This window comes from Carassius gibelio, chromosome A10 (genome assembly GCF_023724105.1).
Source record: "Carassius gibelio isolate Cgi1373 ecotype wild population from Czech Republic chromosome A10, carGib1.2-hapl.c, whole genome shotgun sequence".
NCBI classification, from domain to species: Eukaryota; Metazoa; Chordata; class Actinopteri; order Cypriniformes; family Cyprinidae; genus Carassius; species Carassius gibelio.
The window spans coordinates 16,206,206-16,231,710 of record NC_068380.1 but is presented as its reverse complement, the minus strand read 5'-3'; the positions used below and the strand labels follow the sequence as shown (position 1 = coordinate 16,231,710).

Here is a 25,505-nt window from a genome sequence, read left to right as displayed (position 1 = left end):
AAAAGTATACATATATATATATATATATGATCCGTCATATTTATAATTTATTTATTTTTTACTTATATTTGGGCTGGCATGTCTAAAGAGGGTGTAAGCATAATAGCCTGGCCACTTACAGCACCTAACATTAAGTTTAAGTTTAGACCAAACAAACAGTTTGATGTTTAAATTCTTTATTGGTCTTCATTTTACCCAGGATGGGGGAGATAGACTTCCCTTGGCATTCCCATGTAAAGAGATGTCAATGACGAACACATCCAAACAAGAGATCGAGGGCTATAGGGAAACCAGTTCATACATTAAAAATACATTTACTCTGATATTTCATATCTCTGTCTTTGCACAGAAGTGTTCTTTTCACTTCAAGTTCACATAGCATCCCGTACTATTAAACATACAGATACATCAGTGACCCTTCGGAGGAGATGAATGTGTGTTGCTTAAGGTTTTCAGATGGTGGAATAGAGTTGTGCCGGTCATCCGTCCTATCCGTTCTACATAATGCCACAGGAGGAAAGAGGGTTGGCTATGTGGCAAGTGCAAGCCGACTCACAGTACTGTCGCACCGTCTGATAGCAGCTGCGGTCACCGTCACTGGCCCACTGCACGGTCCCCGCCGGATCAGACGGCAACCGGCTGAGGATGCTGGTGTTGATGGCCAGCGCGGCAAGCCCATAGTCGGTAAAGAGTACGGTCTCGCGGCGGCAAGTGGGGCAGGAGATGAACTTGTACTTGGGACAGGACTCATACAAGATCTGCAGGCACTCCTCACACACCGAGTGCAAACAGGACAGGATGCGAGGGCGCTTGCCGGCAAAGTTATAGGTGTGTCCACATGTGGGGCAGTCCAGCGGTTCGCACGGCATCACCGGGCCTGAGGAGGTGGAGGATGAGGAGGAAGAGGTGGAGGAAGAGCGGAGCACGTACTGATTGACGATGACGTTGTCCATCTTGTAGTGGAACTGGTGGTAGCAGATGTCAGATGTGCTGGCCTTGCGCTGGGCAAGATAACTTGCTTCACGGCGGAGGATGGGGGCAGGAGGAGACACTAAGGGTCTGGGTGGGACCACGGTGTTGCCGTTGACCTCTATGTGTAGGTCGCCACATGCCTGGTTGATGATCACCTCCCCCTCGCCTCCTCCATCCCAGGCCACACGGGGAGGTGGGGCATAGCGAGGCTGGGTCACTGGGACCGGACACTCCCGAGGGAACTTTTCCGACTGGATGATCTTGACAGTGTCCATGGGGATTGTCACAGGTTGGCGCCGCAGGCAGGACATTCACTCTTAGGCTTGGTGTTCTTGGCTAGAGGAACTGGGTGTAGAGTACGGTCCTGCAGAGGATGTCTTCAGTGCACTGGGGGAGGACACTCAGCCATTGCAGGGGACATGAGGACGGATGGGTTTGTCCATTGCTGTCTCAAAGTCCCTCGTTGGTCACAGGCTGCGTCACCCCGAGTCTTTATGTGGTAGAGAGGGGCAAAGACTTCCAGCCAGTGCACGGTATAAAAAAAGCCTTGACGGACAATAGAGAACTGTGTCTTGCTTCGGAGGTAACGAGAACTTGCAGTTTGTGGTTCTAGTGGTGAACAAAGTCTTGAGGCAACCACTTACACCCTGTTTACTGATATTGCACAACTGAGAGTTGTTAATTTGATGTAACCGAACACTTACTTACAAATGAATGGCTGAACACTACGAAGTGTGTCACACTCAATATTAGAAGATATGTTGGCAATTGTTTCAGTGTTTGCACTGTTACAGCACATTTATTAGGACATAAATACAATAACGACCTAAATACAGAGTACCTTGAAGAGAATCTTAGGATCTTACTAAGAAATACTGTTTAGCTTAATACGGTTGTTAGCCAAATGTCCATAGACTGTCTCATAGTTTGCTTAGTGAGTTTCAGAAAGGAACTGATGCAACAAATATAACAGAAACTAAATCCATCTCAGTGTCACAACCTTCTTCCTGTTTCAGGTCCCCGTTGTGGTATGGCCTTGCCCTGTTCTTGCTTCTCCTTGGGATTGGCTATGCTTACACCTCCCTGACCTTTGTTCTGATAAGATTCTCGGGGAGGTGCTCACGTGGCATTGGAAAGATCTGGAAGGTGTTCTCCCAGTCCTTAAAAGAACAGAATTCCTTAAGGGTTCGGCAGTTGAGCTTGACAGATTGTGCGTCCACTCTTTGGTGTCGTGACAGGTCCAAGAGTGTCTCAGGAGTCTCGCCAGACCTTACTTGCTTCCGGCACTTTTCCCAAAGTGGCGCAGATATGCAAACTCATAGGTAGTGTCGTTTCTGTTCCTGAAGGAGAAAAAAGAATAAAACAGTTCAGGTGATGCTAACGCAAAGACACAGCTCAGCTTTTTTCAGGCCATTTGTTTGCACTCTTGGTAACAGTGTCTAAAAAGTGTCCTGTCACCTAGAGCTAAAAACACAGCAGTGGGGAAATTCTGAAGAAAATTTTAGAGCTGGTTTTGTGCAAAAGACTGTGATCTGCGCAACATGTCGATTCACAGCAGAAACCTGGAACCCTGCAGCATCTTTTCCAGTCTGAAAAAACTCTCTTGCTCTATCTGCCAGCTGCCATCTGCGGCCCTGTGGGGCATGGGCACTGTGGAAGAAGAGGCTGAGGACCTGACCACAGTACAATCTGTCCTTCTGCTATCAACCTATACATGCATTACAACACAACACAACACGGCAGAAGTCCACAGCTCTAAAATGGCTGCCAGTGCTTATGAAGTCAGTAGTGAATTACTGTTTGCAACCCATTTTACTTCCATAATGTGACATATTTCATAAAGTGAAACCGTGCATTCAATAAGAAAACATGGTAGCACTTTATTTTACAGTCCTGTTCCTCGTGTTCATACTATGTACTTATTATAGTAATTACAATAACCATGTAATAACTAGGTACTAACCCTGAATCTACCCCTAAACCTAACCCTACCCCATGTAGTTACCTTGTGTTACCAGAACTTTCTTAGATAAATACACTGTAAGTACACTATAAGTGCATGTTAGTACACGTACTGTAAAATAAAGTGCAACCGAAAAAATATAGGAAATAACTTGATTTTGTTTAGCATAAATTGATTGAAAGGTAAAAAGTGGGTTAGGCTTATCAAAGATTATGAAGAGTATTTCAGCATAATATTAAAGGCACTAATTAAGTTTTGCGTATGCTACAGTATATTGACCAGTCAGCATCCAGGACCAGAGTCCAGCACAAGTTCCATTTAAGTAAGAAGTTCCATTTTTGGTTAGATGGACATATGAAATTGTGTGACAGTTTTGAGACTGAACCATCTGAGAAAAAAGAAGAAAAAAAAATGTTGCGGTTAGGAATGGTGTATGAATGTTTGTGTGCTTTATTAACTGTGGTGAGCACACTGACATATCTGTAATAGTTCTCTGCATGCTGCGTGAGATGTGATGAAGGAGAATGTACTAAAGAGAGAAAATGAGAGGGAAGGAGAGAGAGAAGCAGAGAGAGGAAGCTGACCTACATGCAGCAGAAAAAGGAGGGAGAGCACATGTGTCCTTTTACTCAACACGGTGCTTGTGATCTTATGCAATAAAATAGAATGCTTCCATTATAATTAACAAAGCTGCTTACACTGCAAGTGCGTGACAGCACTTAAATGATTATCACAGGAGCATCTAGCTGTGTCGCATCACAGTGCTCTGCTCGCTTGCATGCAGAGTCGAAGAGGAAAGATTTTAATTTGTAAAAAACAGTCTTTGGACTTGTAATTGCACATTGGAAACTCAGAAATTAAAGAAAGCCTGCTGTGAGATTATATAAAAAGCAATGATAGTGACCAACACATAAAGCGCAAACTGTGTGTGAACTTAACCGTATTACAATAAAAAATAAAGGTGTTTCACTGCGATGCGATTGGTTCCACAAAGAGCCATTCAGTCAAAGGTTCTTTAAAGAACCGTTTCTTTCTTACCTTATTATAATCTGAAATAACTTCATACAAATTAGAAATAAATGTACTGCTGAACTGCGTAAGGCTAAGGCAGTCTATTTCCAACAACAGATTTCTCTATCCGCTACTAACCCAAAGATGTTATGGCAGACCCTTAAAGTCAACACATGAAAATAAAAAGAATGTCAATATTCAAATTTCCCTACAGGGTACTCTTATCTCAGATTCGGAAAAAATTGCAAGTGCTTTAAATGATTATTTTGTATCATCAGTTAAAGAATTGGCAACCAATTTTGCAGCTTCTTCCTTCTCATCTGTTCTTTCTCTAACACCTGATCAGTTTTCATGTTCTGAGATCTGAGGTAATAAGAATATTGCGCTCATTAAAAGATTCTCATGCCTGTGATATTTATGGTTTAAATACTTTATAGACTCGTGCTGATAGCCTTATACCTCTTTTTCAGTATTTAATTAATCATTGCATCAGGCTTTCAATTTTGGATTCAAGATTGGAAAAGAGCACAAATTATTCAAACTTTTTAATCTGATGATCCTACTCTTGTTTCAAATTATAGACCTATAGCAATACTCCAAGCAATGTCGAATCCATGTGCGATCATATTTCTAATTTAACAAAAAAACTGAATCAGTAACTTTATGTATAACAAGATTAGATCATATCTTTCTTTTTCTTTTTCTGAAACTTATCTACATGCAATTGTGTTTTCAACAATGTGTTATTGTCTTCCAGTCTGGTCTCTTACCACTAAGGAAATTACTGAACCAATAGCACGATTATATAATCGAGCTATTAAGATCCACTGTAATCTTCCAAAATGGTCCCATCATTGCATTGCACTTACCTGTTCAAACGCTCTGACTTTTCAGCACTACATAAATAGTCACGCTATGAAATTTTATTTTTCAAATTCAAAATGTCACTTCGGCAACACTTGCTGCACTTCATCTGTTAACAATATGAGACCAGTACACCAGTTTCACAGGCACTTATACCAGTTCCTCCATATAAAAACAACTATGGTCAGAAATCCTTTTTTTACAATTATATACAAAAATTTGGAATGATAATCCACATCACATAAGAAAAATCCATCACATGTTTCTAAAAGGCATACAAACTGTTTCTTCTAAACAGTAACACTTGTACTCACTGATCGGTTATTTATTGTCCTATTTCTGTTTGTATTGTTTTTAGTTGTTTGTATTTGTTTAGCCTGTGCTAATGTTTTGTATAAGTGTTTTTGAACTTGTATTATAAATTGTGTTTTATGTTTTATATTCTGCAGAACAGGAACCTGCTGGAAACCAGTTTTTAAACTAAGTCAGGCCCGTTTAAATTGTATCTCAATGTTACCTTTTAACCTTTCCTAATTAAATGAAATGAATGAATGAAGAACCTTTCACTACAAAGAAACCTTTTGTGAAACAGAAAGGTTCTTCAGATGTTAAGAGTTCTTTATAAAACCATTTAGACTAAAAGGTTATTCTATGGCATCGCAAAACACCTTTATTTTTAAGAGAGTTTACTCATACAAATACAGAACTGACAAACATATTGTTGTGTAAACGTGACAAAATGATCTGCTTGTTCTCAAATATTGTGTAAGATAACAGATTAATTAATATTATGTATTTTTCTGTCATCAATAATAATGTCACATTTGGATCTGTGTTGTTGTTATAAGTGAGATTAAGATTTTTTTTATGACTACAAAATGTTTTCATTATTTACTTCCCCATATTCGTTCATTTTAAACACGTGACTCTCAGATTAGCAACATAAAAAATATATTTTGAGCATGCCTTGTGTGTAAATATGTGTATTTTCTGCTCTGATTCTGAAGTGTGCAACCAACCAGTCAACACATTTCTATCCCATAATGCCACAGGAGTAAGGAAGCTGTCCGATTTTACACACTGAAAGAAAATCGCAGTTCTATGTTGCAAGCTGAGTGACAAGTAGCCTACACAAATAATTAAGTGGTAAAATTATACTATACACAAGTAAATAATTTTCAGGGTTATAAGTACATTACAGGTCAAAGGACAATGCTGGCATTGCAGATACTGTATATCTGTGTATATATTTACACTAGTACACACCTAAATCATGTATTTCAGCATTCGAGAAATAAGTTATTGATTGAATTTACTAGAGGAATTAAGCACGGTCATGGTGTGAATGCACCGTAAGCCAGATTGTCTATTTATAGCATCACTCCACTATCTGTGTCCTTCTTTCCTCCTCCCCCATCCATCCATCCATTTCTGAAGATTCCCGCTCTTCTCCACCGACAGCAGTGGACCTCCACTCACTCACACCCACCCACACACACTCTGGAACATGCACAGGCGAGCGCACAAAAACACGCTTGTTTTGAACCAACTCCTTGATGTTGTTGTGACCAATCAGACCTAATAACTAGTCATCATGGCCTCTGTGTATTCTATTTCTCATCTCGCTCATTGGTTTAGTTGTTTACAGTGATTTCATTAGGATGTGAACACAGGATGTGGCTCCAAACTCCATTTTCAGCCAGTAACTGTCAGTCACAATCATTCGAGCTGTGAGGCAGAGCCCAAAATATCCATGCGCTCTTACTGGTTCACACACACACACACACACAAAGGTGCAAATAAGCTTTCTGACATCAGCATAGTCAGCTGGTGCATGCGTGTTGGAAACAGTGAGGTGACTTCAGACATTACTGTTTAGAGATCTTTAACCATATATTAATAACAGCCATTATCTCAAAATAAATCCCAACTGGACGATCAAGATCCCAGCAACGTTAGTCTAGAGCTCTTCAGTATTTACAGTATGAACTTTAGCCCAGCGAATCGATTAACTGCTTTTGATTTGTTTGTTTGTTTATCAGGAGTAAAGCACGGTTCTGCCTCTCATCGCACACATGATTTCATATTTGATAGGACAAGCTCCTTGGTTATGTAAGAGTCTCATGAGAGAGACAGACAGCAGATAACATATTAAAGCAGGCCCACTGTCTGCTGCTCTGCACGCCACTGTTGCACTTCATGAAATCATGAGTGTGTTAGACCCTGTCAGCACAAAACATGATGAAGAGAGGCAGAGTGGATGAGATTACTGAAATTAACTCTGTGATCTCTATGATCCAAAAATTACCATTTGCTGGAAATTAACTCGTCCTCAGGCCATCCAAGATCATCAGATTTATCAGAATAAATTTGGAGAAATTTAGCATTGCCTCACTTGCTCACAAATCAATCCTCTGCAGTGAATGGGTGCCGTCAGATTGAGAGTCAAAACAGCTGATAAAAACATCACAATAATCCACAAGTCCACACCACTCCAGTCCAACAGTTAACATCTTGTGCAATGAAAAGCTTGGTTAGTAAGGAACAAGTTCATCATTAAGGTGTTTTTTTAACTTTAAACCAATGCTTCTGGCTAAAACATGAGTATTCTTTACAGTGGAAAAGTCGTGAAATACGCACAGGTACAACATCTAAAAAAATTATAAATGAATGGGGATTTTAGGGGATTGGGAGATTTTAATTTGAGAGGTCAACAGGTGATGGACATAATTGTGATGATTTATTTAAGTTTTTTTCAGCTGTGACTCTCATTCTGACGGCACCCATTCACTGCAAAGGATCCACTGATGAGCAAGTCACCTAATGCTAAATTTATCCAAATCTATCCCATGAAGAACCAAACTCATCTACATCTTTGATGGCCTGAGGTGGAGTACATTTTCAGAAAACTGTCCTTTTCAGGTGATCTATTTCTTTAAGAGGAGAACTGAATGGGGGGAAATACTGAGTATATATGTATGTAAAGAGTTAATTAATATTTAGAGAGTTAAATTTTAAAACAATAGCATCAAACAAAAAGTAATGTGGCTGTGACAAAGCAGAGTTTTGATATAATATGATATATTATACTATTTTTGATACATATCATTATATCAAATGATATTTACACATAAACATCTTCTGTGACTTTGTGTTTATCACTTCATTTGTATTCCTGCGGTGTCACACTGTAGATGAGTGAAATCTCATTGCTATTCCACATATTATTATTGTGGAGTTAATATTGCTCAGTAATGTTCATTATATTACTCCATATATATCATTCTTCTTCTAAAGTCAATAAATACAGGTATATGTGTTCAAAAGAAAGCACATTGATAGGCTTAGTCACTGAATGCATTGAGTCAACAACATTCTTGAGTTCATTCAGAACCTTATCACAATGTCAAGATACGTATAAATCAGTAAGCCATGTATACAGGGTCATTTAGGGGGGTGAACAAAGGCCTTCTGTAGCGAATCGATGCGTTCTGTAAGAAAAATATCCATATTCAAGAAAACCAATGTTTGTTGACAGGATCAAAGGAAGCAAAGTTTCATTACTTTAGCAAAGGAAAACCAGACTCCTCTTGGCTTATATGGAAATTCTCTGACATTCTTCTTTTTCAAAACCTAGTTTTGTACTTCTAATTAGTGTCTGTTGTTTTGTCTTGATCTCTTGTGTGTTCAGAATGTGATATAAAACAGAAAGCAAACAGACGCACAGTCATCAAAATATCTAGAACATTCCTGTCCTCACATCCCACTCACTCCCACAAATACACACACACACACACACACACACACAAATACACACAGGTACCACCCAACACATTCCACAAGCACATCTCTCCCCACTGCCTGTCTCTCTCTGTGCAGTGAGACAGTCAGCTGGAGTCAGTGATGCTATCAGCTCGTCCTGAGCAGCTGCAGCCAGTCTCACACATGCAGCCACAGCGGATCTCATTCGTGTTTGTCAGTGTCTGTAAAATCAACTCTTGATACCATCTAGAATACAAACCCATTTATACATGTAGATTTTTCAATAAACGAAATATGTTTAGAGAAAGATATTTTTAAAAGATTTTGAAATGTTTTTCAAAATTTTGATACTTTTTTAAATGTTTTTTTTTATTTTTTTATACATGAAATATTATCCACAAACATAAAATGAAAATTGTAAAATTGTACAATGCAGAACAAATATAAAATGCAGGTGAAACAAATGCAACATTGAGATTCGTTCAACAGCTGACAGATAGATAGATAGATAGATAGATAGATAGATAGATAGATAGATAGATAGATAGATAGATAGATAGATAGATAGATAGATAGATACATGTCTCCTCCCTACATTTTTCTATATAATCATGTGTGCATTATATCACAGAAGAAAAGATCTATTGCTACAACTGAAGTGTTTTAATAAAACACTATTTCATTTAGATTTTAAAATGCTTTAAAATAATTAAATATTTCAAACCTTTTATAAAAAAAATATGTTTATTTATACATTAAATATTATCCACATACATACAGTATACTCACATAAAGCAAACTATTGCAAATATAGCAATATGTAACTATTGCTTATATTGTTGCAAAATGTAAACAATACCATCACCCAGCTGTAATCTGCTCAATTTGACTGTAAGGCATAAAAATATTATGATTTTAAAAACATTAACATCATGATTTTCTCTGAATCTGTTTTTCAAAAGCGCTAATCAGTAACTTGCTGTCTCATTATCATCAAACCCGAACAAACATAAAATGCAGGTGAAACAAATCCAACAATGTGATATATTCAATCAACAGATGGTCCTGGAAGATGAAAATATGGATGGATATCATTGTTTTGCAATGTGTGATAAGTATGATTGAGGTTTTACATCTTGGCTGTTAGAAATGGCTGTTGTGTGTGTGTGTGTCGAGCTGCTGTCATGCTAGTGTTAGCAAGGAGAAGGCAGTGTTTAATAATTCAGTGGCTGTCATTCAGAGCAGATGTCAGCCATTTTACCCACAGTTCATTCACGAGAGAGACGGTTTGTTCCACAGATCACCTTTTCACAGGACATGTCACAAAGATCATTGTCAACAATGTTAGAATCTGGCCAATCGAGAGAAACCAACACACAAACAATTAGCTTTGAAAGGTTAGCACTAGCATAAACAAGCTATTAAGTGAATCTTAATTATCATAAAACATTGGCTAATCATTGAATTAAACTTATTTTAACACCACAGCATGGATTTATCTACACAGCTATGCAAAATAATCAATGACCCCAAAAAAAGCCCTTGTCAAAACATTGTAAAGGAATGCTAATTCCTGTTATTAATGCTATTTTCTATTCTAAAGGAATGCTAGGATTTCTATTGTATTTTAGAAGCGATCTTAATGGGCTGAAAATAGGAGAATGTAATATAGGACTGGAAAGTCTGAAACAGTTTCTTGAGAAATACATTTGAAAACAGAAATTTCAGTTTTTAATAGTAATACCACCAGAACCTCTTATAGCAATTTCAGCGTCCATCCAAATCCTAATGGAGTGCCAATGGAATTTCTATCAGAATGTGCCTAGTCCTAAAAAGTAATATTCTGCTGGAACACTGGAATTCTGAGGAAATTCTGTTGTAAAATAGGAACACCAGTACTTAAAGAATTGACAATAGACTTCCTATCATAATTCTGATGTATAAATCCTGATATCAAACAAGAATCTTCTAGTATTTGATTTTAAGAGGGTTTTGAAAGATCCATTCATCCCAGTCAGGTGACACCAATAACATTTACCAGTACAAAGTCATGATTTCGGGCTGATGTTGGCATGACCTCAGGTGCACAGATACAGATTCATCTGCTTTCCTCCTTTGAGATATTGACAGACAGTATTGATTGAGGAATCTTCACTGTGACAGGAGGCTGAATCTACAGTACAGGAAGCAAACAGGGACTCCTGGGTGTTTGGTTCAGGTTTTCGACACTTATTAGTATTCGGGGAGTGTGTGCATCTGTGTTAGCAGTTTTTAGTGCAGTGTCGTGGGAGGGGTGCGCCAGCAGCTCCGGTTATGCAACCAGAGGAGCATACGCAACACACTGACTGCAGCGCCTGTGCATGCAACACACACACACACACGGTCTGAAGCACAGGTCCTTCTCTGTCTTCTCTGACCATGCATCTGGGTTAGTACATGTGTCGGTGTGTAGTAGTCCATGTGATCAGATGCCTACTTGGATAATGTAAGTCATTGATGGAGTTTTTGTTTGTGTGCACATGCAATCATGAATTGCAACCTGACCAAATCCACAACATGGTCAGCACAGCCACACAAGAACAGAAGTCCGAGCCCCGCGCGAGGATGTGGGACCCAGAAATGCAGAAATATGACCCACATGCTAGTAAATGTATATTATATCAATTAAATACAACTTATTTTATTAAAATATTTTTATATATACATATTACAAAACACACTATAATAATATAAAACTAAATAATAATTGTAAATATAATAATATATATTTTCGATATATATATATATATATATAATATCTAAAAATAAAAGTATTTCAGTTATTACACACACACACACATTATATATATATATAACATCAATCTTTATATATAAACCTTGAATTGCTAATAATAATTAATTACTGCTAACATAATCCTATCATTATTAATAGATTATATACTTGTATTAAATTGACTAGATTTATTTAATACATTTATATAGTTACTGATTTTATTGTCGGATTGGGTAAAGGGAAATTTTTAAGGAAATTATATTAAGGAAAAGCATGCTCATTTTGCATTAACATTTAATACACATTTGAGATGAGATGCACATGCAAAGGTAAACTCATACAAGTATAATGACCAGAAAACCTTAAATACATCCTTTTAGTCATCCTTACCTGTATTTAGTTGTCTCTAGTTTGTATTCAGTGGCGAGTCTCTGGATTTGGATGAGTGATGATGTGGTTACAATCCTCATGGACAATGCAGTGGTCAGATGTGGGATTAATTTAAGTCTTTCTCACATGGGGACACAAAGTTCCTGTGATTCTGCTGCTGTCTCAGCAGATGCTCCTGTTGCATGTGAGAGGATGGAGGAAAGACTTCCCTGTCTGTCTCCAAGAAGGATGGATGAAACGGTAGAGGAAGAGAAGATGGAGGACGTCACCAAGTGCCGTTCTTCTTGTCTTCTTCAGGTCCAGTGTTGGTTCTGGTTGTTCAATCACTCATTCATTCATTCACCCAGTCAGTTGTGTAGGAGGACTCTTGGATCTCTGCATCCGCTTCACACACTCTGTCCGTCCTCTTCTTACTGGAATTCTCACTTGTTTGCTATTTCTCTGCAATATCTTTCAATGAGGCCATTTGTCTTTCTCTGTCTCTCTCTCTCTCGCTTTCTCTCTGTCTGAGAGCAAACACTCATACACATCCGCACACACACTCTCTGACTCACAAATGCATGTTCTACCTCTGTTTCTGTATCTCAACTCTTCCTTCTCACAGTCTCCCTCTCTCTCTCTCTCTCTCTCTCTGCTGCAGTGCCTCTGCAGGCTGGATCACGTTTTCACCAAGAAAGAAATCCAGCCAATCAGAGCCCCCAACTCATCACCCCTCCCTTTGCATGCTCTCTTTCTCTCAGTCTCCATCCATCTCTTTGTTTTACTCCGACTCTCTGTCTCAAACAGTGCACACATGCAAGTGCGCACATTCTGTGTGCTTTGTCATTGTATTCTTTCTGGATCATTCTCAGGTTCTGAGCCCACGGTGGAAACGTTGTAAACAACTAGGTGACGTTGAGAGATGCAATACAAAAACAAACAATAAAAATGATGATGTTGAAAGGATGACAATTGCCTTGTAAAAATGGTGTGCAAAAACAGGTGTGAGATTAGCAAAAAGAGGATAGAAGGTCTACGGTAGTGCGTTATTTATCTGTGGAGCAGGAATAGCATGGGGCATGCTGGGACGTGGGGATTGTGTTATATAACAGACTGAGATTTTCATCAGTTTTAGCTTTACACATGTCCTTGTGCTGTCCTACACGTAATCCAAAGCACCGAGATGGAAATTGCGTGTTTATGCAAACGCAATGAAAATCAACAAGAATTTGAATTTAATATGCCATATGTATGTCTAAAACGATTGCTAGGGTGTTCTGGATCAAAACAGTCTCAACCCGAAGTCTCCATAACATTGTGGTCTCTAAATATGACTTAAATCTATGGGATTTTTTTCCCTTTTCTTTTTTTGCGTCAACAAGGAGAAACTTGTAAATGCTAAAAAGCCACAAGCATTGAGGTTTCATTCATGTCTGATGAGTTACACGCTGAAGTGTGTAGTTTAAGGACACGTGTATGGTTTCATCGAATAAAAACATCCTCTGATACAAGCTGTTTCTGGCAGCGGTGTGTGTAGCAGCTCAAGCTAATCTTGCTCCCTCTGCAGCCCGTCACATAGTCATGCAGTCCAGTGCTTCTGGAGGCCGTTCAGCTTCACACACACACACCCTTCACAACTTATTTCATATGCAGGAAGTGTATAGGAATAATATTTGTGATATTTATACATGAGATGTGTGGGCAACTTTATTTACCATACCACTAGCATCATTAACAGGATGCAGCTCGAATAATTACCAATGCTAGTTTTCATTTGTCAGGAAAATTGATTTAACGCTATTAATCTGATTACTTGAAAAGGCTGCATGCTAACACCCTCATAGTTGTTGTTTACATCGTGTTGCAGGATATTACCTATCCTTGACTGCTTTTAACAACTGATTGATTAGATCATTCCCAGAAATTGGACTCCAGAAGAAAAGGCAGCCTACAGAAAGCTGTCACTGATGTGGTAACCTTTCAAAATGCAGTTTTAAAGTATATGGGCCCTATCATACACCTGGCGAAAAAAAGTGGAGCCAGATGCAACGTTTCAGCAGAACTGCCTAATTTTTGACACACTGATAAGAAATGAAAAAGGAGTGATACAGAAGCATGAAAAATAAAGTGTAGACATGCTTTATGGTATTCAAGTAAACCAAGTCGGTTGTGCCTTAAGTGAACATAAGAACGACCGGCTTTCGGTCAGTAGAGTGGTGTCAGAATGGGAAATGCTGCCGATTTATCAGAGCTTGATAAAGGACAAATTGAGATGTGTACGGCACCATGGAACTTCAATCTCTGAAATCTCTGAAATGTCGTGGGTTGTTCACATACCGCTGTGAGTACGTATCAAAAGTGGTGCACAGATGGCCAAACGGCAAACCATCGTCCAGCTATGTGTCGTCCACAGCTGATTAATTCAAGAGGAGAGCAGAGACTGTCATGCATTGTTCACGCTGACTGCAGGGCCACATTGTGACAAATCATCGGAAGTTACATCAGTGGTGACCAGGGCAATGTGTCACAGCACACAGTACATTACAGCCTTCTGGGTGTAGGCCTGCGTAGGCAACCACACAGTCAGGTCCACATGCAAACAGCATGTCATCACCAACAACACATGAAATGGGCCCAATATGATTGAGATTGGACCATGGATGCCTTGAAGAAAGTGGCCTGATCAAACAAATCATGATTCCTGGTGCATCATGTTGACAGCCGAGCCAGAATACACCGGTTACAAACCTGCATGAAATAGTAGGCAGACACAGGTCTGTTATGCTGTGGGGGATGTTTTTTTTTTTGGGACACTTTAGGCCCCATTATCCCAATCCCTGACAGCTGTCAGGTATCTGAACTTCACTGCAGACCATGTGCACCCATTCTCAGAAACTGTTCCTTGCTGGCGATGGTCACTACCAACAGATAATGCGCCATGCCACACTGCCAGAACTGTCATGGAGTGGTTTGAGGAACATGATAGTGTAATTCTGTTCACTCCTTTGCCTCCAAATTCACCCATTCGATCCACCCTGCAATGTACGGGAACTGGAGGGACTGCTGCTGACATTACGGTACCCCAGGAAACCTATCTAAATATCTCTGTATTCACATGCATTAGTTATAACTATGTATTCAAATTTACATTTGTATTTTCAAACTTCAACTTTATATTAATATTTACACCGTTTATTTAGAACAATATATATATCTATATATATATATATATATATATATATATATATATATATATATATATATATATATATATATATATATATATATATATATACAGTGGGGATCGAAAGTTTGGGCACCCCTTGCAGAATCTGTGAAAATATGAGTAATTTTCAAAAAATAAGAGCGATCATACTAAATGCATGTTATTTTTTATTTAGTACTGTCCTGAGTAAGCTATTGTACATAAAAGATATTAACATTTAGTCCACAAGATAAAAGAATTGCTGAAATTATTAAAATAACCCCACTCAAAAGTTTGGGAACCCTTGGTTCTTAATACTGTGTTCTGTTACCTGATGATCCTCGACTGTCTTTCTGTTTTGTGATGGTTGTGCATGATTTCCTTGTTTGTTCTGAACAGTTAAACTGAGCAGCGTTCTTCAGAAAAATCTTTAAGGTCCTGCAGAATCTTCAGTTTTCCAGCATCTTTGCATATTTGAACCCTTTCCAGCAGTGACTATATGATTTTGAGATGCATCTTTTCAGACTGAGGACATTTGAGGGACTCAAACACAACTATTTAAACAGATTTAAACATTCACAGATGATCCAGAAGGAAACAAGATGCATTAAGAGCTAGAACACTATGAAGATGGCCAAATTGTTCTTATTTTGTTGAAATATAATTGTTTTCCATTTAGTTCTGCCCTTCGTAAGCAACAGAAGATACTTGTATGTTTCCCGGTACACAAATTAAGTACAATTTACCTTGATTTTCAAATTCCAAAGGTTTTCACCTCCCAGCTCTTAATGCATCTTGTTTCCTTCTATATATATAAATATACATATATAAATTCAAAGTTGTAACCACATCTTCAGATTTACTGAAATTGTGAACACTCATTCTACCATTTTATTTTTTCTAAAATATGAAAAAATCTCCCATATAAATGCTTCCTTTATCTTTTTCTGGGAAATTCACACCTGAATCTCACTAATAGATCACTCATTGTGTCTTGAGTCGTTGTAGGAAACCAGTGGTCCTGGACTTTGGTTTCAGACATATCAATAGAATCTTCCAGCTAAATTAAATATTAACCTTCCTCCTGCACGCTTGCCTTTGAGAGGGTTTGCGCACATGATTTTAATCTGGGATTATAATTGTTTTCCAGAGGTCGTTATGGTAGTTTTGAACATGCCTCTGGTTTCTACAAGTGTGCATCTTAATAAACACAAATACTAAAATTAATTATTTTTTATTACAATAAAGACATAAATCATTAAATAAATATATTACAGAGTACAAGATATATACCATGATGCATTGCAAGAAGATATTACAGGAAAGCAGGCTAGAACTTCATATTATTAGTTGAAACTATTATTCTCTAATATGTCAAAGGTATAAAGGAAGAACTTGTGGTAAACATTGTCAAATGTACAGCAAAAACATTAATGCTTGTTTTAAATTAGATACTGTAGCAGCTATATCAGTTTTGGTCTTAGGTTTAAAATGAAAGTCCAAAGTCTATTCTTCTGCTATCAAATTAAAACCAGTCGGCAACTGTAAGGAAGTTTTTGTTGAGGATATTATAAGGACGCATTGAGTGTTTCAAGAGGAACCTTTGTAATCTCTTACAATCAGATTACTTACATTTAGCTTGTTGTTTCTGTCCACACAATGCAGCTCTTTTATCCTTAACAGAGTTAGTTGATACTGATGTGATCTTTAACCAAAGAAACCATGGAAGAACATGCAAGAACATTAACATTAACCACGTTTCTCCATAGAGGTTTCTCAGTTGTGTCCGTGAGCTTCATCTTTAAATCTTCAACCTCTCTGTTCTTTAGTCAGTTAAGGTGCATTGGCTTGATCAAAACCACAGAAATATTTGTAGGCCTTCTTCCAAAAGATTGGATCCTCATGCACCTCTACAAGGTTTAGAGACAAGAGGAAAGTTGTAACTTGTTTTTAAAAGTATGTATGTTTTTAAAATTCATTATGTGTACAATAATTTACACAAGTAAGGCCTGTGCCTGAATCAACATGCTTTTGGTTTTTCTAGAACTACAATCTAATCAGCTAATTATGGCCCTAACCTAGTCTCAGCATCACACTGCACACTCACAGTTCGTTCACTGAGCCCTGTGATGCTACACACAGAAATGGTGAATGCTAACTGATGGAGTTTTTGGTGGATCATGCAGATGTCTGAATCCTGATCTTCAGTCCAGTCATCTTCTTCCAGATCAATCCTCTCCTCAGTGCTGTTCTGTTTTACAAGTTTGGGGTTGTAAAATACGTCTGTATTGCATACATTTTCATAAGTTTTCTATTTTAACATATATTAAAATGTAATTTATTCCTCTGATGCCAAGCTGAATTTTCAGCATCATTACTCCAGTCTTCAGTGTCACATGATCCTTCAGAAATCATTCTGATATGCAGATTTGCTGCTCAAGAAACATTTATTATTATGACTGTCGAAAGCTGTTTTTGCTGCTTAATATTTTTGCGGAAAGCATGATACATGGCCATTCAAACGATTTTCTTAAAGAATTTCATGTTTATTCAGCAAGGAAGCATTTATTTGTTCAAAAGCGACAGCAAAGACATGTATAATGTTACAAAAGACTTCTGTTTCAAATAAATGTTGTCCTTTTCACTTTCTATTCTATTAAACAAAGAATACCGAATTTCCACAACGTTTTCGACATTGAAAATAAGAATCACTAATAACATCAGTATCAGTAATAATTAATAATAACTGAGCAGCAAATCAGCATATTAGAATGATTTCTGAAGGATCATGTGACACTGAAGAGTAATGATTACCTGCATGTGAGAATCTGTTGGATTCGACAGGTTTACAAACTATGGTAACTTTTTGATGTTGTGTTAGCTAATGCCAAAATCTTCTTGTTGTTTGTACAGCTTACATACATACAGCAACCCATAAAGAACAGCCAATAATGAGGCATATGTTTCTATATGGTTTTCACGAGTTGCTAGCATGCTTTAGCACATTGTTAACATGTTTTAGCATGTAGCTAGCATATTTCTACTTTTTTTCTTCACTAAACATGGAACTCTCTTCAAAATACTTTTTTCTTATCACAGAAAGAATTTTCCATTACAATGTATGTGGCATGAATAAACTCTTTTTTTTTTAGTTTTTTGCTAACGTGACCTACCTAAATCACTCAATTACCAAACTATGGGAGTCTGATAAGATAAACTCCAACTCTTGCTAATGGGCTGTTGAACTGCAGTAACTTAACCAAGTCTATATCTGCTTCTCTTCGTCTGTTTGCGTATCTTATCTTATTCAGTGGGACTAATCTGGGGTCTGACTAAAAGCATGTCTGTTTAAGTTTAGACACGCTCTGGCTAAAATGAAAAGCACACTGTTCATCCTGAGAAACACAAGAAGAAACTCAAGTGCAGTCTGAGGTCCTAAAGTGGACACAGAAGAGATTTATAAATGTGTGTGTGTGTGTGTGTGTGTGTGTGTGCTCTTGTTTTTGTGACATATCAGGACACAACTCTGTATAATGACATGGGTATGACACAGGTATTACAAGGAGAGGGTGACTTATGAGGACATAACCCATGTTCCCATTTTTCAAAACGCTTATAAATCATACAGAATTCGTTTTTTTGAGAAAGTAAAAATGCACAAAGTTTCCTGTGAGGGTTAGGGTTAGGTGTAGGGTTGGTGTAGGGCCATAGAATATACAGTTTCTACAGTATAAAAACCATTACGCCTATGGGATGAACCCACTTTTCACAAAAACAAATGTGTGTGTGTGTGTGGGAATGTTTGTTCCTTAGCATGTGTTGGACATGTAGGTCCAAAATATAAGTAAAAAGTAATATGAGAAAGTAGTCACAACCCAAATGTTCTGGCATTTCTCTCAAAGTAATGAACAAACATTCTTCCGGTAACGTTATTAGAACATTTGTTTAAAGTTATCTGCTCTTTAATAATTATCTTAAAATGTTAACACAAAAACATTGTTCATGGAACTTTTTTCTGGAACATTTTAGTTGGACAATCGTCTTTTTATTAATTACTATTTTTTTTTTATGTTACTACAGTACTTGTTCCAGAATGTTCAAAGCAGGGTTATTATAGCTAACTAAAACTAAAACAAAAAATAAAAATGGTGTAAGTGTTGATTACATTTTAGTTCTCGTCCTTGGTGTGAACAACCCTCTAGTCAGTAGCCATCATAAATGGATCAGTACCTGGTCAGTGAACAATACTAACATCTGTCTAAAAGATTTTATATCACGATGATCACTACGTCTGTGTTACCAAATTACATCCCGTCAGGAATAACCTGCCCGTGCTGTTTTTAACATTTTTTGACACGGAAGTGGATTTTCAAACTTCCCGTCCCAATCCCACGAATAAACTGGGAGAAAATCCCATCCCACCCCAATCTCGGAAGAATGACTCCCATTCCCTTCCACTCCCATGTTGTGTATTTTTTTTTTTTGCCAAAATCTGACGCAGTAAAGATCACAGCATGCCCACTTTAGTTGAATAAAAATCCAAAATGTAGTTTTTTTGTTGTTATTTTATTGAACTGAATAGATATGCTTCACATTTGAAGGAGTGTTACAGAATGACATAATGGTGTTCCTCATGTGGCCAACCTGAACATGTCTAAAAGGTGTTTTGCTAACCAGCCTTTTGCCTCTTATCTTCTGAACTGAATTACTGGTGGTCTCTGAGATTTGAAGGTTGACTATGGTATGGGGAAAATGTAAAATATGTACAACTGTTAAATATGAAGATAGCATAGAACGTATATTTTTAAGAATTTTAAACCCTCTCAATTTAACACAGAATGGCTTCTTGCTCATTTATGAATATAAAACTGAACTTAGATTTTTAATTTATGTTCTAAAAATTGACATGCTGCACTAAAGATTATTGTGCAATTTAGAGATATGTGAGGTGGTCATGATCAGGACGAAACACATCCACTCTAAGACTAAACATTTTTGTCAAACTGAACTGCATCTGACATCACAATTAGTAACGGAATAAGAGTAAATTCATTAATGAGTATGTGAATTAATAATTTACTAATGTAACAATCAAATAGTGTTCTAACTGAACTAAGTCTAGCCTTCTACCTCAACAAAGGTTCTAAAAATAACTGCCAAATAACCAGTGGATCATTTTAGAACCTTTACGTTCAACTTTGAACCTTTTTGATAGCTAGAAGTCCATATGTGCACTTTAAAGTTCTTTTTTAAACTCCAAAGTTTCAATGTCTTCTAGAGCGATACTCTGCCGGACACAAATGTGGCTTTTTGTTAATGTCTGTCCTCCTCCAGGATTTAACAGAGGAACAGCACACTACCAGTTAAAAAACACACTGTAACCGTCTGTCACAAGCAATTCCAGTCACATTTTTCATCAATACATTTATTTATTTCTCATCCGACTATGTTCTGGCTCGCCATCTATTGGTGAATTGGCCCGCTGCCAAACTTATTTACCTACTCCTGCTCTATGTAACATAAAACAATATGATATAAAACTAATATGAGTGCATAGTGAATGCTACGAGTCTAAGAATGTTTAGACCATTTATTATTAATACTTAATACGTTTGCAAATATATTTTATAAATATATTTCTTTAGATGTTTAACGTGCTACACAATAATTTGTTTCTTTGATATAAAATGTGCTTTTCACGATAATACAAAGCATGCGTGGATCTACAACTACTTAATCATACTGTATATAAATATATACATATATCAATATTAATATGCTCCCAGACGTTTTTAGTTGCCGTTTTGTTTTTTGGGCCCTTTGTCTCTCAGGTGTGAATCACTAAATATTCATGGCCATTGTCACAAAACATGTCTAAAAAATATAATGAATATATTGTTTTCTGTGAACGAGTAAGCAGAATGAATTTCACATCATTTTGAAGTAAATATTCTAGACTACAAGACTGATTACTCAAGTCTTATTCAGAACTATTCAGTACGAGTTTATGACCTTATTTCAGCTGCATTTTTTTTTTTTCCGAAACTTACTAACCACTCATTATATAATATATATATATATAATTTATTTATTTTCTAAAAAAATTGCAAACATGTACATCCATCTAGCTCACATATTATTTTAGCAGTTTGTGCTGAATAAAAAAATAAATAAAAATGTGTTGGCCAATAGTATAAGTAGCTGAAATAAACACAAATGTCAGAGCATGTCAAAACATCTCAGACCCCAGAGAGTTAAATAAATAAAAAAGCATGACCCCTTAAATTCAAAGCAAAACCCTCAGTGAGGAACGAGCAGTAAATGATATTAATATATGAATGATCACTTCGTCAAAACAAAAAATTATTACAAACCATCATGCAGGTGTTGTGAAAGCAGATAAAAAAATAAAAAAATTATAAGTTATGCGTGTATAATTGTATAAAACAGTGTAGTTGAATTTAATAATAAATGTGTGCAACCACAATAAAGTGCCAGAAACAGACTGCAATTTGCGAGTTCCCATGATAAGCAATGTCTTTAATGTCATTCTTACATAACCTTGCATATGTAATCCTACTCAAGACGTTTGATCACTGTGTCTCACAACAGAGTGCCTCCCACATTTTGGACGACACCGTACTGTAGTGAGATCAGCAGATATAGACAATTCACAAGGCTAGCGAGATTAGGGGAACGACAGACAAACACATCTACGCAGTGATGGAGGTACAGATCAAAGACGAGTGAAGAAGAAGAAGAACACAATAAGGTGTGACATTAGCACTACACTGTGCCACATACTCAAGATCTCATCCTGTAATAAGTGTTACAGAGTTTCTACGAAGATCGAGTCCTTACAAGTACACACTAAATAAATTTCACATGGACACCAGCAGGCTATCAGCAACTTGTTGTGGAAAGAAAGGAGAGAGCTGTATACAGAAAAAGAGGTTAAGGACAGGAAGAGAGGAATCGACTGGAAAACAGAAAATGAGAGGAGGATAAATACCCCTTTTTCACCAAACTGGCTTGAGGGCTGAACAATGATGCATCTCGTAAAACATTCGAATCAGTGCCATCGAGAGAAATATCAATAAAATTGAATATGCTATGAATGTTCCGAATAGATTTAAACATCCAAATTAATTTCAGTTCGTGTCACAATTAATATGTAACTAGCATTCAATTTGTGAGTATATTTCAAAATCATTTCATTTTTTATGAACTTTTAAGAAACAAATCTGCACATGCAAAGTAATTTGAATCATTGTGTTTTTGCGATCAAATTTACTGCATGGTAGAAGTCCATTTTCATGTATGATATTTGTAAATAATTCATTTCGGTTTATTTTTGCTTATGAATTATGCAATGCATTTTGACGTACAAAGCACATCACAAGTGATGCATAAGGAATAAAATGACAATATTTGTCAACTTAATGCTTTATATATAATAATAGAAGAGGCATTATCCAGGTTCGAATCAAGTAGGTTTTAGAGCCCAACGCCATTTTTCCATCTCAGAACTGCCTTTTCTGCGGTGGAGCGGTTCCTGTTCGGTTAACGGCTTCCTGTTGGTGGAAAAGGGATAAAAAGAGGTGAGGGTCTGAAGAGCTGCCCTGAGGAACCAAAAAAGAGCACTGAGGTGTCTCAAAGAGACAGGAAAGATGGGATGCAGAAGAAAGAGAGAGTGAGAAACAAGGAGCAGACAGAGAGAAATAAGATACAGCTTCAAAGAAGACGGACGGGTGCTACGACAGCTAGAAGAGGCCGATCTCTCAGTTATTGGCGTCTCCCGCTTCGCTGTCCTGCTGGTCGCTGGTCCACAGGGTGAGGTTGTCCCGCAGGAGCTGCATGATGAGCGTGGAGTCCTTATAGGAGTCCTCGTTCAGATTGTCCAGGTGGCCGATGGCGTCGTCGAAGGCTTCCTTGGCAAGCTGGCAGGCCTGCTCGGGCGCGTTTTGAATCTCGTAGTAGAAGACGGAGAAGTTGAGTGCCAGGCCGAGGCGGATGGGATGGGTGGCCGGCATGCTCTTGCTAATATCGAAAGCCTCTTTGTAGGCGCCTTCGGACGATTCGACGGCAGAGGCCCTCTTTTCGCCGGTGGCCACCTCGGCCAGGTACCGGAAGTAGTCGCCCTTCATCTTCAGGTAGAAGACCTTGCTCTCCACCTGGGTTTCGTCACAGTTTTTGATGAGGTACTGGTCCAGCAGGGTGAGAACGTCTTGGCACACCGACTCCAGCTCCTTCTCGATGGTCTCTCGGTAGACCCGCACCAGCTCCAGCTTCTTCTCGTTGCCATCCGCCGCCGTCTTCTGCTCTATGCTGGACACGACGCGCCAAGATGACCGCCGGGCCCCAACCACGTTCTTGTAGGCCACAGAGAGCAGGTTGCGGTCTTCATTGGACAACGGCTCGTTCAGCTCTGTGACCTGATGGTGCAGAAGACCAGGTCAATGATGGGTCAATAAATGCAATTTAAACAAGTTGATGTTATTTGCAGCCAAAACTGGCAGATTTAGGCTATGCGATAATAATAATGAAAAAGGTTAATATTCACTGATATTAATATAACCTCTGATATATTGCACATTTAGGAAATGGGAAACCTGAACAGTATATCATGTCACATTAATATAATGTCATTTATGATAAGTGGATAAGGAATGTTATTAAGACAAGAGATTTTACTCTTAATTTTTAGTCAAAGCCACCATTTTAAAATTCCTTGTTATGTCCAGATTTTCCACTTCACTGAAAAAGTCAATGTCAAACAGTCAAAGTGACATAGTAACGACTAAATCTAATCAAATCAAATGGGTGATTTAGGGTGATGTTGCTTGCATTAATTAAAATAAAAAGGATAAAAACTACTGTAGAAATCAGCTGTGTCCTATTTGACCCGGGCTGACTGACAGACTGACTGACTTACTTTCATCCTTTGTGCTCGGATGTCAAAGCAGACAGCTGATGCTGCACTGCTGGGTCACATATTGTGCTTTATTCCACATGTTTACAATTAAACATCAGCTGATGAGGAATCTGTCATTTTATTTGCCTATATAACAGCGTTGATCATTTCAAACGCAGCTCTATTGCTTTTTTTAATCCTTTTTTTCTCAGATTCAGGGATGCACAATGGTTGTGGATGAGGGTCATAGCGCCCGTGTTCATCCACTGTAAGGATTATTCACAATACCGACCCGAAACCTACTGTTTATTAACCTTATCTCACGACATCCGTCCCGTTTTTACCTATTGATTACTTATTATGATATATATATGCTAATTATGTAAATGCATATTTATTGTTTTCAAATGTTTAAAGGAAACACTTCTCGAGGATTACAAATCATTTCATTATTTTCCTGACCCGCATGTCGTTTTACACCCGTGTGACTTTTTTGGTTTTCTTTACAGAAAACTAAACGAAAGGTCGAGCAATATATTAGTGACCGACGGCATCCATTCACTTTCACTGCATCTGTTTTCCATACAATGAAAGTGAATGGAGTCTGGCTGACATTCTGCTCACTATCTCCCTTCGTGTTTAAGGGAAGCAAGTAAGCTCTGCTGGTTTGTAGCGACATGAAGTTGGATAAATTACTATAGGATTCCAATGAATGGCGAACTGTCCCTTTAACAGCATATTTTATTTATAACAAAGAGATCCTGCTATTGACAAAGGCGAGGGATTCCTCAGTTACATAAACTAGAAATGCACCATTATTTGAGCTTTACTGAAATAATTAATCTAGCAGAAAAAAACAAAACAACAACATGAATGCATCTATATTGCGTGTATATTAATAATAATGACCCACCAGCTTCATCGCGGAGGCCATATCATCGTAGCGCTCCGCCTGCTCCGACAGACGGGCTCTTTGGATCAGTTGCTCCCTATCAGCCATGCTCTCTGGTCAAAGGCTGTCGGTTCGCACCGGGCTCGGTCGGTTCTCAGCAGAGCACTCTCGGTTGTGAGAGAGCGAGCGCGCTCCGGTCAGCACACAGTGCGCGAGCAGAATCTGGAGCAGCCGCGCACGTGAGGGTTGGACGGCGAGCCAAAGGTTGAAGGTGCAGATTTGTATTTTACTCTATGTGTATATGTTTTTTACGTAACGCTTTCTTTCCCCTCCCAGCCCTCTATATCCTCCAAGTTTCGCCCGATTCTATTTTTTGTTTCTTTCGTCTTTCCGGGTGCTGCTGCAAGCGTCCTGTCAATCCTAGCGAACAGGGTGGTGGGGGAGATGGAGGGGGGTTGCGCGCACTCGCACTATTTCAGGATGACGTCATTTTCTAAAAATAGCCGCATGCCCTGCAGCCGTGCACCTGCGCAGTGAGGTTTGCTGCATTGTTCAATGCAGCGGCACAGCGCGCGTGCGCGCGACAAGCAACTCTTCCGCATTCAAATGAAGCGATGCTTCTGTCTGTTTAAAGACTGATGATTAAAGGATGATGGGATGCATGGAAATTCCTGCTGAATAATACTTTTTCAGACAAAATGCTTGGACTTGACTCTTTTAAGTGTGAACAAAGGTCAAGTTTTTATTCATGGTTCTGGATGATGTTCCTGCAGTGCTACT

At 38.2% G+C, this 25,505-nt stretch overlaps 2 protein-coding genes across 2 annotated transcripts; both read right to left on the bottom strand.

The window, feature by feature from the left end:
• Window positions 1–159: 159 nt before the first annotated feature.
• Window positions 160–12,372, bottom strand: LOC128021360 (RING finger protein 208-like). The gene is made up of 2 exons (XM_052608481.1): window positions 11,736–12,372; window positions 160–2,312 (listed from the first exon to the last, which is right to left on the bottom strand). Exon 2 carries the CDS (start codon window positions 1,281–1,283, stop codon window positions 498–500), a length of 786 nt encoding a protein of 261 aa, XP_052464441.1. The 5' UTR covers window positions 1,284–2,312; window positions 11,736–12,372; the 3' UTR covers window positions 160–497.
• Window positions 12,373–21,430: 9,058 nt separating this feature from the next.
• LOC128021356 (14-3-3 protein gamma) lies at window positions 21,431–25,186 on the bottom strand. The gene is made up of 2 exons (XM_052608474.1): window positions 24,747–25,186; window positions 21,431–23,354 (listed from the first exon to the last, which is right to left on the bottom strand). Exons 1-2 carry the CDS (start codon window positions 24,831–24,833, stop codon window positions 22,701–22,703), a joined length of 741 nt encoding a protein of 246 aa, XP_052464434.1. The 5' UTR covers window positions 24,834–25,186; the 3' UTR covers window positions 21,431–22,700.
• Window positions 25,187–25,505: the final 319 nt, after the last annotated feature.